The 18,180-nt window shown below is 41.0% G+C and overlaps 1 protein-coding gene across 7 annotated transcripts in view; it reads right to left on the bottom strand.

The window, feature by feature from the left end:
* Positions 1–18,180, bottom strand: part of RANBP17 (RAN binding protein 17) — a 181,266-nt gene that overhangs the window by 20,667 nt on the left and 142,419 nt on the right. For all 7 annotated transcript variants that reach the window (XM_028722173.2, XM_077926479.1, XM_077926480.1 and 4 more), the window contains one exon: positions 11,113–11,279. In XM_028722173.2, the coding sequence (XP_028578006.2) occupies positions 11,113–11,279 (167 nt within the window). The remainder of the gene's footprint in view (positions 1–11,112; positions 11,280–18,180) is intronic.

Below are 18,180 nucleotides of genomic sequence, written 5' to 3'. Positions count from 1 at the left end.
TTGTGGCCTTATATCCTAAACCCTCAAATGAAGGGCAGTATGGAAATTTAATTTTTTAAAAATACATACATCTGATGTGAGAGATCGCCAGTGCAGTATGGTGCCTAGAACTGGGGTGGCTAACCTGTTACCCCCCCCCCATCTTATTGTACTTCATCAGACCCAATCAGCATAATAAAGGCTCAGGGAAGATGGGAGTTGTAGTTGAACAACATTTGAAAAGGCCAAAAACTAACCATTGCTGGGCCAGAATATCTAGACAGATTAGGTGGACTTGAGTTCAATCCCCATTCAGTCATAAGAGCGCTGAGCGACTTAGCTATGCATGATCCCCCCCATGTTGCCACCCCATCATTAGAACAGGGTCTACTGGATCATGCCAATGGCCAATCTAGTTCAACACTGTGTTTTCAACAGCAGTCAATAAGAGGCGGCCAGGAATGCAGGCAACAGCTTTCCCCGTGGTCGTTCGTTTCTCTGTAACACGTATTCAGAGACATACCAAGAAGCTCTGCCTACAACCACTGGGACATTCAAATAGACAGATGTGCAAATGTTTCTGCAACACTTACTATTTCATTTCATCCTAAAATAAAAATGCAGGCAGCCTGTGTAAAACATAGGAAGAAGGGCAAGGCCAGCTTTCAATCAAATGGTTACATCCTGCCATTTGGCAACATCCGTTTTATGCGGAAAACATAACCAAAACATTTTGTACGACTTCTGAATCAAAAGTAACAAAGCCAGACAACTGCAAAGAAGTGGGCAAATTCTGATACAAATACTTTTAAAGATTGTTCCGTGTTTGCTGCTGTTTTAAAGGAGGTTTGCCTAGAAAACTACAGTTGTTCAGTAAGCATGAGAGATTTCATTTATAATTCAAAACACCCCCGTTATTTGTTTTTCCTCAAAATATAAAGGTAAGCCATGCTTTATAAATATGCAACAAAGTTTCAAATAAGATGCAAACACCAGCATCCTAATGTTTTCATTTAATTACCCCTGAAACGCATTCTATTTAATATTCATTACTCAAAAGCCAATTTAAAAGGGAAAGAGGTGATGGTACTTATTCAGAAAGACATGCTTTCATTCACTGCAATAGTTATCTAATATACGGAAGTTAATAAAGCAGATTAATCTACAAGTCCCTTTAAGCCATCACTGAGTTTAGAACAACTGCCTCTTTGACCTTTAACCCTCCTGCTGTGCACCAGTAGCAGGTGCCAGCTGCGCTAAAACGATGGCTGACGTGTTTGAACGCAAAGCCTTTTCTTACTTTGCCTCTGACCAGCAGCTGACCCTGTAGGAGCAATTGTTTCATCTGTTGGCCTAAAGGGTACATAAACCAGAAACGGATAAACAATAAGCATATATACACCAGCTGCCTAGCCTTAGGGTACACCTCTACCATCAACACCTCTAGCAATTTTTTCCGAAAGCCAAATTGCAGCCTTTTTGTCTCCATCCATGGACTAGGCGATACTTGTTACTTTACGAAGCTAAACTTCCATGCACACCAAAGTAGCACGCTGTATTGTTAAGTGCTTAACAAGCTTTGTGATCAGGGAAGTCATTCTTGCTCGATTTAACCGTTTTGTTTTACAAACAGATTGCACTCTTAAAGTATAACTGCTTTGAAGAACTATAAAGTAGCAAGCTTCGGATTAAAAGCTGAAAAGTTATGCAAGATGCAAAACGATGGACGAAAGGTTTAGTGGGGGTCCCCTCCTCCATTTTATAATTTTACACAGAGAACGGTAAGCACAGCATTCTGTACAGGTGGAATTATACCTGCATTGTGCTTTTATCAAAGCTGCTGACACCGTCACACCATTATGAAATATTGTTCTGCTTATTGAATTACTCTGCCTTAAGATGAGAAGGCAATTATTTTGTTGATAAAAGTTACACGAGCACAAAGGCAGAGCAATTAATAAATGTATTATACGTCTGACAGAATAAAAAGTTAATATATTTTAAGGCACATCCAGTGCCTCCCCCCAAATTCATGAAATTATTTATATTAAACTATCAATCAATGCTGAAATGCCTAAATTTATGTCAATAGTTCAATAAGTGGCTTTGAGATTGAATTTTGGTTCATTCAATAAAGTACCTTTTCCTGTTCCTTAACCACCCACATCTCTGCTGATTTGGTCTACAGCTGTTATATTTCTTTCAATTAAGAAAAAGTTATGATGCTTATTGGATCATATCCTTAAAATATGCTAAAGTCCTGAATCCAGATATGAGTGGTTGCCCATTGTTTGGGGCCTGAGGGTACATTTAATTTTGACAGAGTGAGATGGGGGCATCGCCCCCTCTGGTTGCTTTTTTCCCCTCCCCTGGGTTACACTCCCCTCCCTTGAGAAAGGGAAAAGGCACACACAAATTTGTTTACACAAATCCTCTTCTTGTGTTATAGCCACCCCACCCCACACTTCATAGTAAGGCTATAGTCTTGTCCCCATAGTATTCTAGTTGCTATAAAAAATGACTGAGATGCCATCTGAAAAGGTAGAATCAAAAAGATAACATGCTATGCAGTGCTGAGAACATTCATCCAAATGTGAACAAACTTTTGCTTTTTTACTTATTGTGAAAAACATTAGCGCGAAACATTAAGGCATTTTATTAATGGCGTATTTTACCCCGATCCCCCTGTGAAGCAGACTAATTTTAAATCCTTTTGTAAACTACTAGGCACGCTGCTGCTTCTCCCACTGCTTAATACCAAGAAAAGCCATCAGAATTTTAAATATGAAGAAGGTACCGCAAAGTATGTCAAAGCACTGAATATCTACTGCAAGTTACACATGGGCTCCCCATAGGAAGGACAGACTATTCCCTCTAGGGGCTGTGGTTAACTTTGGGATGAACAACATAACCAGCACTGAAGAACGGAAACTTCTATTGATTTATGAACTGCAGAAAACGTATTAACATAACTTCTATTTACGTTGGAGCAAGTTGTTAAGTTACAGCTTATGTATGTGATTCAAACATTAGTTAATTAAATGAAACACTTTAAAAAAAACAGTTGGGGAAGGGTGTTGGCTTTGTTTAATCTTAGCAAGGACGGAATAGCTGCATTTGTAATTTGTAGTAAAAGAAAAAGCAAGCACAAGGATATTTAAAGAGGATGCATTTTACTACGTTGAACAAGACTGTATTAAAGCTTAGAAGTGATACTGGTTAGGAATATAAAACAACACCCAATCATATAATAAAAAAAAGAAATTATGCATAATTGGGCTTCTTACATTCCACGTTTCTAGAGCAGTTTCACTTATGTGAGCAAGGGCAACTCCATTTGCATTCTACACAAATTTCTATTTCATTTCTTCAGCAGGCAAGATCAGGCAACGGAGAGAGCTAAAACCTCTTAAAGATCATTGCTCCAGGTCTAACTATCTGATAAACACTCACAGAAGTAGTTTTCATTCTGAGACATAATTAAATAAATGCCTTTCACTGAACTTCTAATACTCTTAATAAGACTATATGTTTTAAATGCCTCTGACTATATCCACAATATTATTATTCCTACCCCTCAAGGCTTTAGCAGAGGTCCTGTTTATTGTATAACCCAATCAAGCCAAGCAGTGAAGCACTTGGATAGTCTGCTCTTTGCTATGTGTTCAGATGTTTTATGAAGTTACGAGGCCTTTGTCTCACAGGGCCAACATATATTTGAATCTTAACATATGCATGTGGTTTCAGATGGAGATAAGCAGATGGCATGCTTTACTACGTTATACGTACGCTTACAATAATCTGAATAGTTTTACAATGGTCTTTCATCCTCTAATCTTCCCTCTCTCATATCCCTGCTGCCAGCACGGCACATCCTCGTCATCTATTACTTCTTTAATATCCCAGTAGTCAGGAAGATAGCAAAACAGCAGTGCAGTGCTATGGTGGTCAGCTGAAATTGTTCTCACGGTTCTAAAGAATAAGACCGCTCTTTCCTCTGGCTCTTTATGCCACGAAAAAAGACATGTAGCCCCCCCCCTCCAACTCTAGGCTGCCTTGTGTCTGTGCACCATGTCATGTGATCAATTACGCAGAGCAGGGCTTACTTGGCCCCCAAAAGAATATTTTATTCAAGTTGGCACCCCTGGGTGGTACAGTTGATATGGCATAGGAACTGGTCAATGCCAGCTGAATAAAGGAGCAGTTTGCTTAGAATCAACTGGCATTCATTCTATGGGTCCAGCAAATAGCATCTATCGTTAAACAGGACCAGAACGTTGGAAGGGACCTTAAATGTCGTCCAATCCAGGAAAGCCACTGTCGTTGTACAGCTGGTTAAAATGTATTTCCATTTCTTCAGTAACAAGAGAACTTACTTTTACCTATCTATTTGATGCTTGTGCAGCTATGCACCCGTATTTAGGGATGCTCCTTTCGTTATTTTAAAAGAAACACAATATAAACAGTGCTTCCGCCAGAAGAGAGGAACAGGGGAAAATATTCTGTTACATTGCATCACTTTAAAGAACTGACAAGCCTCTTTAAGCTCACAGCACAATTAGTCATTAGGGCCTAGTTTTCTAGCACTGTTAAGCAATTTGTAATAACCCCCTTCCTTTTAATAGGGTTAGGCATTACTTACAAGACACAGCTGTCTAGAAAACTGAAACCTCTAGTTGTGAAGCAACCGTCTTGTTCATTAGCCGCCATGATAGTCAAATCAGCTCTAAAGCCAGGGTTTAATGGCCTGCCGATGAATAATCAATGGCTCACTTTTCATCTGAGTGTGAAAATGAGAATAATCTAATTCATTGTCCCTCTGGTAAGATTCAAGTCCTTGGGTTCTGTTTCTATTCAGGGCTGATTTATAACCCAATGGAAACCTGATGTAAACATATAATCAATGAGTCCCATCATTGCTGATAACCGCCCCCAACTGGCTCACTCCCTCATCTCAAAAAGCCATCCCTTTAGGCTATTAGCTCCGTCCAGCTAACTCTTTCTACTATTCCTTGCCTGCTGCTTTTACCTTGGCCATTCGTTTAGACCAGCAGAGTCAGAAGTAATTTTATACGCAGCAGAGAGCGGGTGGAATTGATTTTTCACTCAGCACTCAGTTCCCATCTGAATAATTATCAATTTTACTGCCTCATAAAGGGGAGAGTCAAAATTTCAAATCAATTCAAAAGAGCTTCTGAGACTAGAGAAACGGTGCACAAGGAGAAAGGTCAAAGTTGGCAGTGACCTCGGGAGATGATGTCAGGTATTAGAACACTGAATGGTTGACATCAGAAGCACTCAGTACGGTATGACTCGTGCTAATGCAAATCATATTTATGCTGACTACTGGAGACCAGTCATTAATATTTAAAAGAGTACCTGAAAGCCTACATTCAGACGAACTATAATGTATTCGACAAACTGCGAAGCTAATAAAGACAGATCACTGCTTATTCATACGATATAAATTTCAGGATTGCCAAGCATCATTAACACAAAATACGGCGTTCAGGTCATAAGGAAGGCAAACGTATGAAAATCCTGATTTGAGGTCAGTATGCTATTATTTCTGATCCTACAGTTGTATTTATAGAGCAGGAACTACTGTACACAGTGACAGGTGAGTACTGAACACACCGCCAAGTTCTAATCAATTTCTGCTTTGGATTGGCTTCTGCAGGAAGTCGTAGCGAGAGGGAATGATGGCAATGAATCACATGCCGATAATAATGCCAGTCAAATACATGCCTAAATAATATGCTGTGTACCAGTTCCTTATTTGCCTTTATTTGGAAACAAAGATCACCCAATGTAATCGGAACAATAAATAACAATGATAAATCTTGTAAACTTAAATAGCAAGCACCATTTCTGTTACCTAACCATCAGTACAATCTCCAGGTCACTAAAGATCTTCCACTGATGTCACTCTGTCCTGATTACAGCCATAAATCCAAGCAGTTACATGGTATTTAGTTAACAATCTGTTCTTAAAATGCCCACCAGTCTGCCATTTGGGATTAAATCATTCACCAAAGACAAAACTGACTATGAAACTGTCAAAATGCATGGTTCCTTGCAACAATAGTGCATCCCATAATAATAGAAACAGAAGCACAACACCTCTCTGTATCGTCTTCAGATCATGAAATTTTTATTACTCGATTTGCCTTGAAAAGACAAACGACAATCAATCGCTTAGTTGAATATCATATGAGCATCTAGTTATTTTTTTATTTAGAACTACTGTATTCCATCTGCTTATCTCTGAGGTGACTCAGATAAAAGATTAAATACTAATACAAAATATAATACTAAGATACTAAGTAAAATCCATCTAATATACAAGGAAAAAGAAAAGTCAGAAGAATAAGTGTACTTACTAAAATCTGGTACAATTAATATATATATGTTGAAGACTCAAGTACATTAAAAAGCCTTCACCAGACGCCTAAAAGACATTTAAGTAGGTGCTAGGCAAAAAATGTTTAGAGAGAAAGTTCCAAAGTCAAGCTGCCACACTTTTTTCAAAAAAAGGGCCCTGCATCAAACTTCCAAAGGTGGAGGCAACTAGATCAGGGCCTCAGTTGATAATCTAAGCAAACAGGCACATCCATGTAAGAGAAGACTGTTGCCCTGAGGCTGTTTAGAGCTTCAGACACTAAAATGAACTTTGAACTGCACCCAAAAACATACTAGAAGCCAACAAAGTTCTTTTGGTTCCAGCAAAAACATATTCAGCACAGCAGTTTCTAATTGGTAACTTGGTCACTGAACCTGTTCAAGTTTCTGAAAACTCTTACACAGGCAGCCTAATGTATAGCCACATTGCAGATATCTAATGTGAGATGTCAACAAGGCATGGATAAATGTGGCAAGATTTTAGTTATCAAGGAGAGGCTGCAGCTAGCACGCCAAGGCAGAAAGCTTTCCACACTACAGACTTCATTTGGGTGCCCAAAAGCAAGGCTTGACCTAAAAAACACCACCAAATTCTCTTAAGGGAAACTGCAATTTCATCAAGAACAAGCCAAATATTAACTCACTACCCAACCATACCATCTATGAACATTCTTCAGTCTTGTCTGTTGAGATTTAGTTTATCAGCATTTATTGAGATACCTACACCTATTCCTGTCCCAGGCATTCACCACTATATTTGGATTGGGAGAAGGAGGGAGAACTCTCCAGATGGTTTCACTAAACAGGATGTAAGGCAAAATTGATTACTAGGGAGCCAAAAGTGCTCTAGTTAGAGGGACAGCATGCCAACAAGTGATCAACACTATATTTCAGAGGTCAACCAGGACTCCCGTAGGTGTGTCAGCAACATCAAGCTGTAAACTCCCATAGTACCAGACCATTGACCATGCTGGCTGGGAATGACAGAACTTGAGATTCTGAAACATCTCGAGGGTATCAGGCTCAGGAAAACTGGTATACAGGATTCCAAATCTGGCCACACATTCGGAAAGGTACCACAAAGAGGTCAACTTATTTTCAACCCCAACTTTCCAATAATGAGTTAATATTTTTCACTGCTGTTGCATCCCAGGTTGCAATGCTTTTCACTGAGCTATCCACAATGGCCCCAAAATTTCTTTCCTGAATACTCAACCACTGAAGACTCCCTTAGTGCATTATAGAAGCTTCTGAACTTCTATAATAAAATCATTTCACATGTGTGCTGATTGGGCACATGGTTTTTTTTGGCAAAGTGCCTTTTGCTTTCCGGCAGAGATGCACTGACACTGGAAATCCAGTGCAAAAGGAAGTTGTGGTGGAATAGGTCTCTTGTGTGCAGATGACCCCAGCATCTCCCAAATGCAAACAGGGGACACAGAAAGGGCTGAACTCCTCAATGCCTTCTTTGCCTCAGTCTTCTCCGATAAAGAAAACAATGCCCGACCTGAAGAATTTGGAGCAAATGATTCAGCAGAGGAAACACAGCCCAGAATAACTAAGGAGATAGTACAAGAATACTTGGCTAGTCTAGATGTATTCAAGTCTCCAGGGCCAGATGAACTGCATCCAAGAGTATTAAAAGAACTGGCAGATGTGATCTCAGAACCACTGGCAGTCATCTTTGAGAATTCCTGGAGAACAGGCGAAGTCCCGGCAGACTGGAGGAGGGCAAATGTTGTACCTATTTTCAAAAAGGGGAAAAGAGAGGACCCAAATAATTACCGCCCAGTCAGTCTGACATCAATACCAGGGAAGATTCTGGAGCAGATCATTAAGCAAACAGTCTGTGAGCACCTAGAAAGGAATGCTGTGATCACCAATAGTCAGCATGGATTTCTGAAAAATAAGTCATGTCAGACTAACCTGATCTCGTTTTTTGACAGAATTACAAGCCTGGTAGATGAAGGGAACGCAGTGGATGTAGCCTACCTAGATTTCAGCAAGGCATTTGACAAGGTGCCCCATGATATTCTTGTAAAGAAGCTGGTAAAATGCGGACTTGACTATGCTACCACTCAGTGGATTTGTAACTGGCTGACTGACCGAACCCAAAGGGTGCTCATCAATGGTTCCTATTCATCCTGGAGAAGAGTGACTAGTGGGGTGCCACAGGGTTCTGTCTTGGGCCCGGTCTTATTCAACATCTTTATCAACGACTTGGATGATGGACTCAAGGGCATCCTGATCAAATTTGCAGATGACACCAAATTGGGAGGGGTGGCTAACACCCCAGAGGACAGGATCACACTTCAAAACGACCTTGACAGATTAGAGAACTGGGCCAAAACAAACAAGATGAAGTTTAACAGGGAGAAATGTAAAGTATTGCACTTGGGCAAAAAAAATGAGAGGCACAAATACAAGATGGGTGACACCTGGCTTGAGAGCAGTACATGTGAAAAGGATCTAGGAGTCTTGGTTGACCACAAACTTGACATGAGCCAACAGTGTGACGCGGCAGCTAAAAAAGCCAATGCAATTCTGGGCTGCATCAATAGGAGTATAGCATCTAGATCAAGGGAAGTAATAGTGCCACTGTATTCTGCTCTGGTCAGACCTCACCTGGAGTACTGTGTCCAGTTCTGGGCACCACAGTTCAAGAAGGACACTGACAAACTGGAACGTGTCCAGAGGAGGGCAACCAAAATGGTCAAAGGCCTGGAAACGATGCCTTATGAGGAACGGCTAAGGGAGCTGGGCATGTTTAGCCTGGAGAAGAGGAGGTTAAGGGGTGATATGATAGCCATGTTCAAATATATAAAAGGATGTCACATGGAGGAGGGAGAAAGGTTGTTTTCTGCAGCTCCAGAGAAGTGGACACGGAGCAATGGATCCAAACTACAAGAAAGAAGATTCCACCTAAACATTAGGAAGAACTTCCTGACAGTAAGAGCTGTTAGACAGTGGAATTTGCTGCCAAGGAGTGTGGTGGAGTCTCCTTCTTTGGAGGTCTTTAAGCAGAGGCTTGACAACCATATGTCAGGAGTGCTCTGATGGTGTTTCCTGCTTGGCAGGGGGTTGGACTCGATGGCCCTTGTGGTCTCTTCCAACTCTATGATTCTATGATTCCCACAGTGGTCAAAGGTGCCCACTTATTTGTAAGGTAGTTGATACTGGGTCAATGAGGAAGACTATTGTGATTGTTGACAGTGAGGTCGTCAGCGCCTGGAGTTAAGAACATGATCTCCCCATGACTACTGTATCACTAGAGGCTTTTTCTAAACTTCCAAAACAAAAAAACCCCAGCAATTTTTTAAAAAGTCTCATCTATTAACTTATAAACTGGAATATCCCTGTAAACTTGCGTTATAAGAAAGAAGAGGAGCTACGACAGCAGCGCGGATGTTATTTGCCCAAAGATGGAAGGCAGACAAAGTACCTACAAGAGAAGAAGGCTGACAAAGATGATGGAATATGCCGAAATGGCGAAAATGACCAGGAAGATTTTATGGGAATGTTTAGGGATGCAGGGGAGGATATATTGTCTAAGATATCCTATCCCAACTTGTCTTTACAAGTTCAACAAAATCAGCAGAGTTAACATTCTCCTTTTTTTAAACACACGCACAGCAGGTAGCTTGCTCAGTCTCATTAGAGTCTCTGTAAATATTTCCTGGTATTTTCCCCGTTTAATCCCTCCTAAAATAAGATGCTACGCAGTCTTCTGTAAAGTATAAAATGTTTACTCACAAGTAATCATCTGTTCACACAAAGGTTCCCAGAAGGGAGACTTAAAAGGTTATAACATAGTTTAAATGTGGTGACTATCCCCTTATGGGAGAAAGCCCCCCTTTTCTTCTCTTGGCCTGGAGCCAAGGGTGCATTTTAGTAGTGCTGTTGTTAAGATGGCATCGATAGAGATAAGAGAGACAAGAAGAGACAAGATGGTCGCCAGCCTGTAGGTTCTGGATCATTCCACTTCAGGAGAGGCCACGGCCATCTCAAGTTACACATAGGAAGTTTCGTCTCAGTCCTGGAAAGCAGGAAGTTCCGGCTGGAGGACTGAAGAAGAGTTTGGATTTGATATCCCGCTTTATCACTACCCGAAGGAGTCTCAAAGCGGCTAACATTCTCCTTTCCCTTCCTCCCCCACGACAAACACTCTGTGAGGTGAGTGAGGCTGAGAGACTTCAGAGAAGTGTGACTGGCCCAAGGTCACCCAGCAGCTGCATGTGGAGGAGCGGGGAAGCGAACCCGGTTCCCCAGATTACGAGACTACCGCTCTTAACCACTACACCACACTGTCTGCTCTAGCAATGTTGTATTTGACTGCACCTGATTCTTACATCCCACAGATTTACTATCAAGAGGATAATACATTTAATAAAGAATGGGGAAAATTTATGTTACTTCAAAGAACTCTGTAAACAATTAAAAACGTTGGCAGGATTCTAAAAAACACTTGCAATGTAGTGAGAACTATGGTGAAAATTGAGGGTTAAGAAAATATGGAGAACATTATATGATGCAGTTAGAAAGTAAGTTCTGGGACTCAGACAATCCTATGTGTACATGATTAGGATTCATTTGTGATGATAATTGTTAAAGGCAAAAATGAATAATTATTTTTTTTAAAAGAAAGAAAGGAGAGGAGAGGAGAGGAGAGAACACCTTTGCTCACAACGATAACAAAAATGGAGGAAAGCTGCACAATGCTACGGAGCTTACCTGCTGCAATACCTCTGAGTTCTGCTGCATGAAGTGCAGTAATCTTTGCCCGTCTTGGGAAGTCTCTCTACATCTCAGAGGTTTCTTGCCTTCTTTTGCTATGTGCTTAAAGAGGTAGGTGACAATGTAGTCTAAACTTGCACAGCAGCTGGAGGAGACGATGGTATCTGCACACGGCAAATGAAATAAAATGTAATTAATTAGGAGAAAGTTCTAATAGTAACATCCTAGATGAGAAAGAGAAATCACAATATTACAGTGAGATTAGGTATCTGGATGGAAATGTTTCACCGCACCGTTGCTCTTCTTCGGTAGGTTTAACATATTCAAAGTAGATTTCAGTGCAACAGGCCCTCTTCTCTCACTCTAAACCGCACAGGGGGACTCCTAAATCCCACTGGTATTCTGCCTAGTTGTAAGCACTCCTGCTGGGTGTTCCAAATTGCAGGATTCCAGCTGCTTCCTTATTGCTATGAAATTATGAAATCTGAAGAGTTTGTACTTGGGGGATAAGAGCAAATGTTTTCATTCTCCTGTTTTAAAATCCTAACTGAATAGCCAAGATCGCAATTTGCCTGAAAAGGAATGCACAGGTTGAACATGTAACCCAAGGGGCTTTTTTTATTAAATATTCAGGGATATTGTAGGGACGTGGGTGACGCTGTGGTCTAAACCACTAAGCCTCTTGGGCTTGCCAATAGGAAGGTCGGCGGTTCAAATCTGTGCAACGGTGGTGAGCTCCCATTGCTCGGTCCCAGCTCCTGCCAACCTAGCAGTTCATAAGCACGCCAGTGCAAGTAGATAAATGGGTACCACTGCGGCGGGAAGGTAAACAGCACTTCTGTGCACTTTGGTTTCTGTCACGGTGTTCCGTTGCGCCAGAAGCAGTTTAGTCATGCTGGCCACAGAAAGCTGTCTGTGGACAAACGCTGGCTCCCTCAGCCTGAAAGTGAGATGAGCGCCGCATCCCGTAGTCACCTTTGATTGGACTTAACCGTTTGGACTTAACCGATTGGACTTAACCTTTACCTTATTCAGGATATTATTAAGAATTTGGAAAAATGACACAAACTTGCCAGCTAACAAAAATATTTAAAATTGTATTTCGATAGAACTTAGGATGACACTGATACTGGGGTATGGAATGAGAAGTGAGGAAGATAGAAGTAAATGGCTGGCTGGATATTTTTATTACAATCAAGGATAATGACAAGTGCAATGACTATTGCACAATTTCTACCAGAGGTTTTGGGCTGTGAACTTGATAAAGCAATAGCTGATAAGAGAAAGTAGAGCAAAGGATAATGGCACATCCTTATGTGCAGGATTTAAACTGAAGGAAACTTGTCAGAAGACCAAAACCGAACCATATCTGATGGAACATTAATGTGTCCATCTGACTCATGTACACTATTTTTTTCCCTGCTTGAAGGACAGGCGCAGTTTGTCTTCCTCACCTCAGTTCCTTTATTTACACCCCTCTTTTGCAAGGACACCCCGTTCAGTGCCACACTTTTAACAGCAGAATACCTTTGTATGCTCAGTATAGTCAACCGATTCCCAAATCCATATATTACTGATGCAATAACTTTGCCTACTCTTTGGAGAATGTTCGTTGTATTTACACTAACTAGAATTATCTGCTCAGCTTGTAATGTGGATAAAAATATTCATGCTGCCATTATATCATCATAACCTTACTCCAACACATGCTGCCTCAGTTCAATGAAAACAGAGTTTGTTTGCTTATACGCATTAGCATATGGCAACAATAGATTGGTTATTTTCTATCTGTGCCCTGTTTATAAATGTAGGCAATCTTATCTAGTTTCTCCTTACTGAGTTATTTGGTCTTCTTTTCCCACACCATAGTTTTTTCTAGCATTACTCTGTAGCCAAGTGCAGCTTCTTTTTCAGTTCTAATGGCAGTCACGCTTTAAGCTACTGCAGATAATTTGTCTCCCTTTTTGTTCAAAGAAGGAGAAAATGGAATGGAGGCTGGTATAAGAAACAATCACATTCGTAGGAGATTGCCAGCATTTGGGGATTCAACCTGCTCCCAAGTGAGGGCAATTGACTCTAAGGGTTGCAAATCTAGGTCACCATAGAATTGGTTTTGATTGTCTAGCTTTTGGATGGGTGCACGAATTAAATTGTTAAAATATTCATTTGGAAGAGAAAGAGAAGGTGTATGATAGACTCAATTAAGTGTATCCCCCTAAACTGTGATGAGTGGAAACCTGCCAATATTGCAGTGAGCATTTGAGAACTACTCTCTAGACGCCAGATTGTTGATCTGTGCCAGTTCTGCTTCATAAACGTTGTTTTCAAGTTTACTTGTATTTGAACATCATTGCAATATATTTTCTCCTAAGCTAAGTTCTCCTGAGGTCTTAGAAAGGATTTTGCAGACAATATAGCCACAATTAGTCTCAAGACTCTCTTAATCTTACCAAGTATGAAACATTCCTGTGAATTTCTGATAATCCCCATTTCTACTGGCTTCAAATGGAGGTGAACTTTCGTATCTCTTTCCCAGAGAGTTCCTTTATTTGTAGAATCTACCCAATCTATCTATTATCCATCTCTCATAATAATGCCCCATCCATTCACCATGCTGCTGAGGTTGTCATACATGGTTATCTCATTTTATCATCTCACCAGCATATAAGTACTGAATCTAACACGGATAAATTAGACATTCTTACACATCAAGTCATACAGAATTCACTACATTAAGTGCAGGATCAAAGCTTAATGTTGTGTTTCCAGGGGGGTTGCTCGGGAGCAAGCAGGCAAATTATCTCCCTACTTGGCTGTGAAGTCTTGGCTTTGCTGCCAAAATAAACTTTATCTGTCCGGAGCGCCACTCTCCGGTGGCTGACTCAATCGCTGGCAGAATCCGTGAGTGGGCGGTTCTTAAACTTTCCCCAGCAAAGCAGCTTCTTGACGCCCAATCTGCGCCTCCCCTCTCTGCGCGAATGCTTTCTGCGCAAAGAGGGCGTGGGCAGCGGAGGACCCCTTCCCTCCCCGCTTCTCCCAGGCAAAGAGTCCTTTGACCGCCTCGCCACTTCCGACTCCTGCACCTCCTCTCCACTGGAGCCGCGTTTACTCTCCTCCGTTGAAGAGGAGCTACTTCCCACGATCCCTGGAGGCTCCCTATAATCCATTTGGCTTTTGCTCTCTCCCTCCTGCACTGATGGCAGTTCCCTGACACTTAAGATCAAGATATTTTAAATTCCAAAATGGGAGAAAATGCAGAACCAAGCAATTCCTTCTCCCAAGGCATGGCAGTTTGAACTCTGTAGTGCAACGGGAGGTATTACGATGACTTGTGATCTCAGGGCTACTTGATATACAGGTGAAACTCAAGAAATTAGACTATCGTGGAAAAGTTCATTTACTTCAGTAATTCAACTTAAAAGGTGAAACTAATATATGAGATGGACTCGTGACATGCAAAGCAAGATATGTCAAGCCTTTATTTGTTATAATTGTGATGATTATGGCGTACAGCTGATGAAAACTAGACCCCCTATAACAGGATGGGCAACTTCAGGCCCTCTGGGCTTCTCTGTCTGGTCCTTGGGATTTTAGCCGAAGTGGAACCCAATGCAGGACCAATGTAGGGTGGGACTATGCAGTGGTACTGAGTACTTTGGGACAAAACAAACAAGCTTCAATGTGGGTCATGGGGGGGGGCTGGATCTTCACTTCTGACATTGGGATCATTTGAACAGGTTGTGAAAAGTAGAATTTGAAAGATGTATGTAGATGACCAGTGACTACCCTACCTATTTGGGGTGGAGGAAGGCGGATTTCTCATCTACTCCACCATTTCCCCTTGTAATTCTATTTCTGATATCATCTTTTCCAAGGGCAGTGTTGATTGTGACATAGAAGCGGAGGGAGGAAAAATCTCAATCGAGAACCTGACTGTTGCTTTGAGGTGAACTAAAGTCATTATTCAAACAAAGGTCTGAGAGATGTGACCAAGAACACAACTCCAGGCACCAAGATATATGAAGTAATTGTTTGCAAAGTGCAGAATTAATCTACTATGTTGGCCACCCAAGGAAGGCAACTGCATGGGCCTGGTTCAGATATTCCCCCCAATCTTTCTTCTATGTTTTGGGTGGACAGGATGGGAAAAGAGCATACCTTCCCTCATGGGCGTAGTGAAGGGGAGGCAGCTGCCCCCTAAATAAATAAAAATCAATACAAATCTGAGGTCCTGTCTCCCCAACCTAACAAAAATCCTGGCCACTCCTATGCCTTCCCTACCCACCCATCTGGCCCACAAGTTCAGCTTCTGAAGCTACTCAATGTCCACATGTAAGCATAACACTTCAATAGGACATGCATAAGAAATATCCAATGTGGATAGGCTGAAATAATGCAGAAAGCTTCCAGGCATTTTCTAAGATATCTAGTGTGCTGTTCTGGTCTATGTGCACTGGATGTTAGGCATGCATGCCATTCTGAAATGCTACATGTTTATACAAACATATAGTAAAACAGGCATGTAGATGGGTGAGGAGGCCCATTCTTTCTCCCTGAAATGTGCAGGAATAAGATCAGGGGGTGGGTACTGTCCAAACTAAGTTGTTGTTTTTTAATAAAAAAGCAAAAATGGATGTAAGAGTTCTAAAACTTCTAGGTAGAGTGCAGGTGGGCCTAAAAAAATAAGAATAAAATGTTAGCGCTTTCCTTCTTTGAACGGAATAGTGGTTCCCTTATTGAAAAACAAAAACTCGGCTCACAAAGAAACGTGTGTTTTAAAAAGAAGAGGACAAGATTCTTCAAACAATGTTTAGTAAAGAAAAACATATTGCCTGGCCTAAAATCGGCTACGCAGTACAAAGGTTTGAGTGAAATCAACTACCAGGTTTTTAGCCCTCCTGATTAGACTGTATAAAGGTAATAACTGAACACAAATTCAGCCCAAGGTATTTAATAGCTGCTGAATAGCAAAGGGGATGAGGGCGGCTTCTGTGAACAGTGTAGGATCAGGCCCATTATGTTTTCACTTCTAAAGGCTTCTGGCCTTGTAGCTGCATATGGAAGTAATGAACACTTTAAGAAATGTATTTGGAAATGCATATTTCATAAGCGAGTTTTGCAGTACTTTTAAACCAGTGCTTTGACTCTATTTGTTTTAAAATTGAATAACACAAAGTAAATCACTAACATCCATTTAGAAACCAGTAGCTGTTCTAAACATGCTGATACTGTACAAGTAGATATTTTATATTCCTCTGTAAGTGATCTTAGCAGCACAGTGGAGAGGTCTACCCTCTCATCTGCTCACGAGGATGCAATTTAAGTATTAAGAGCTACTTATATTTTCCCATAACTGTATATCAAAGATGCTTGTGGCACTCATTTTTCTTCTTATTGTAAGAGTGTAACAGAGGAGGATGTGATGCAAGACCCCCACGCTGATTTTAATGGACGCGGATGCAGTCCTTATTGCATTTTACTCAAGGCAGACAGACAAACAGCAGGCAGGCAAGTTAAAAGGGGAGGAGGAGGAATGACAATTGTTGCTCTGGTAAACAAAGAGAGAGAGGGGAAGTGTCTGCAGCAGTGATACCATGAAACATCTGGTAGGCAACCTGGCTAATGAGAAAAGGGAATATAACATCTGTATTCAAGCCAACTTCCTATTACATTAGCACCAAGGTGCTGCTGCTATTTATTGTTACTTGAAAAGGCCCATTTGGCCCTAGCATTTTATGAATAAGCATAGATGGAAGAACTATTTTCAACACTTGACAGCATTACTGAACAGACCATAATCTAAGAGCTTTATTTCGTTTAAGATGAAGATAGCAGGAAGAGGTACAAGTGCAATGCTTGCAACGCTCCTGGACTAGGTTCTTTTTACACCATACCTAAATGATCTCTTTTAAGGGAGTTTGAAAGTAAACAAATTAATCTATTTAACATCCAATTAAAATGGCAGGACACCAAAAAAATGCCATGCTTTCATTTTAGTTAATGAATGGCAGTATGTTATCAATCACAGAAAAATTAGAAAAGCTTTACATGGCGATTAGGGAGAACATCATACAAGATACATTAAAAGGTTTCAGTCGGATGTGGAAAAGCCAGGCAAACACTTTAGAAAAGGGCTCTTGAAAGTGTTTATCTTTACTGTGAAGTCTATATGAGGGCTTCCATTACACATGATTTACAACCAGGGCATACCAAAGGAATAAATATTATTGCAGAGTATTGAATATACTGTAAAGTGTGGAACTATGATGCACACAGTACTTCCATTCAGGATACTTGTATAAAACAAAAAAGTTTTAAGATGTGGGTTTTCACATCTTTTGCTCTACTGTTTAATCCGCAATATATGCCAAGCACTTCAATGACACAAGGCAGAAAGGGCTTACACTTGAAACAAGCAAACAAATACGTCTTAGCAGATGCTCTTCTGTTCTACTAAGCACAGGATATAGGTTGCTTACTCTAATGGTCTGATGTTAGCACATCCTGTGGGATGTGAAACACAGGAGCAGTCAAGTACAACATTGCTAGAGTGAACATGTTTACACATGGGGAGGGATGTTTGTCCAGCCAGCAGGTAAACTTCCTGTTTCCTTCTGGGCTGGGACAGACTTCCTCTGCATGTGAGTAGAGGTGGGTGTGGCCTCACCTGTGCAGGTAATGACAAAAGCACAGGGCAGGGCAGCCATCTCTCTCTCTTTCACCACATGCATCGAAGACACAACATCCGAGCGAAAGATGCCCTCTTGGCTTCTAGCCAAGAGAGGACAAAGGGACTGTCTTCTTAAGAGATAGATTCCAAGTGTATGTTACTTCATTAAGCTAAGTCTGCCTTCTGGGATCTGATTGTGAACAGAATGTGAGTAAACTCTTTTTATACTTTTGTAAAAGACTGTGTCATCTCTTATATTTTTTGAGGGAATAAGGGGAAATTACCAGAACAGTTATTATAGAGGCTTTAGCGAGCCTGAGCAAATGCAGCCGTTGCAAACTTAAAATAAAAGGGAATGTTACTCTGCTGAAATTGGGGAACTTGTTAACACAAGT

The sequence above is a fragment of the Podarcis muralis genome, chromosome 3 (assembly GCF_964188315.1).
Source record: "Podarcis muralis chromosome 3, rPodMur119.hap1.1, whole genome shotgun sequence".
In the NCBI taxonomy this organism is placed as follows: Eukaryota; Metazoa; Chordata; class Lepidosauria; order Squamata; family Lacertidae; genus Podarcis; species Podarcis muralis.
This window is presented reverse-complemented; position numbering and strand designations above follow the sequence as displayed.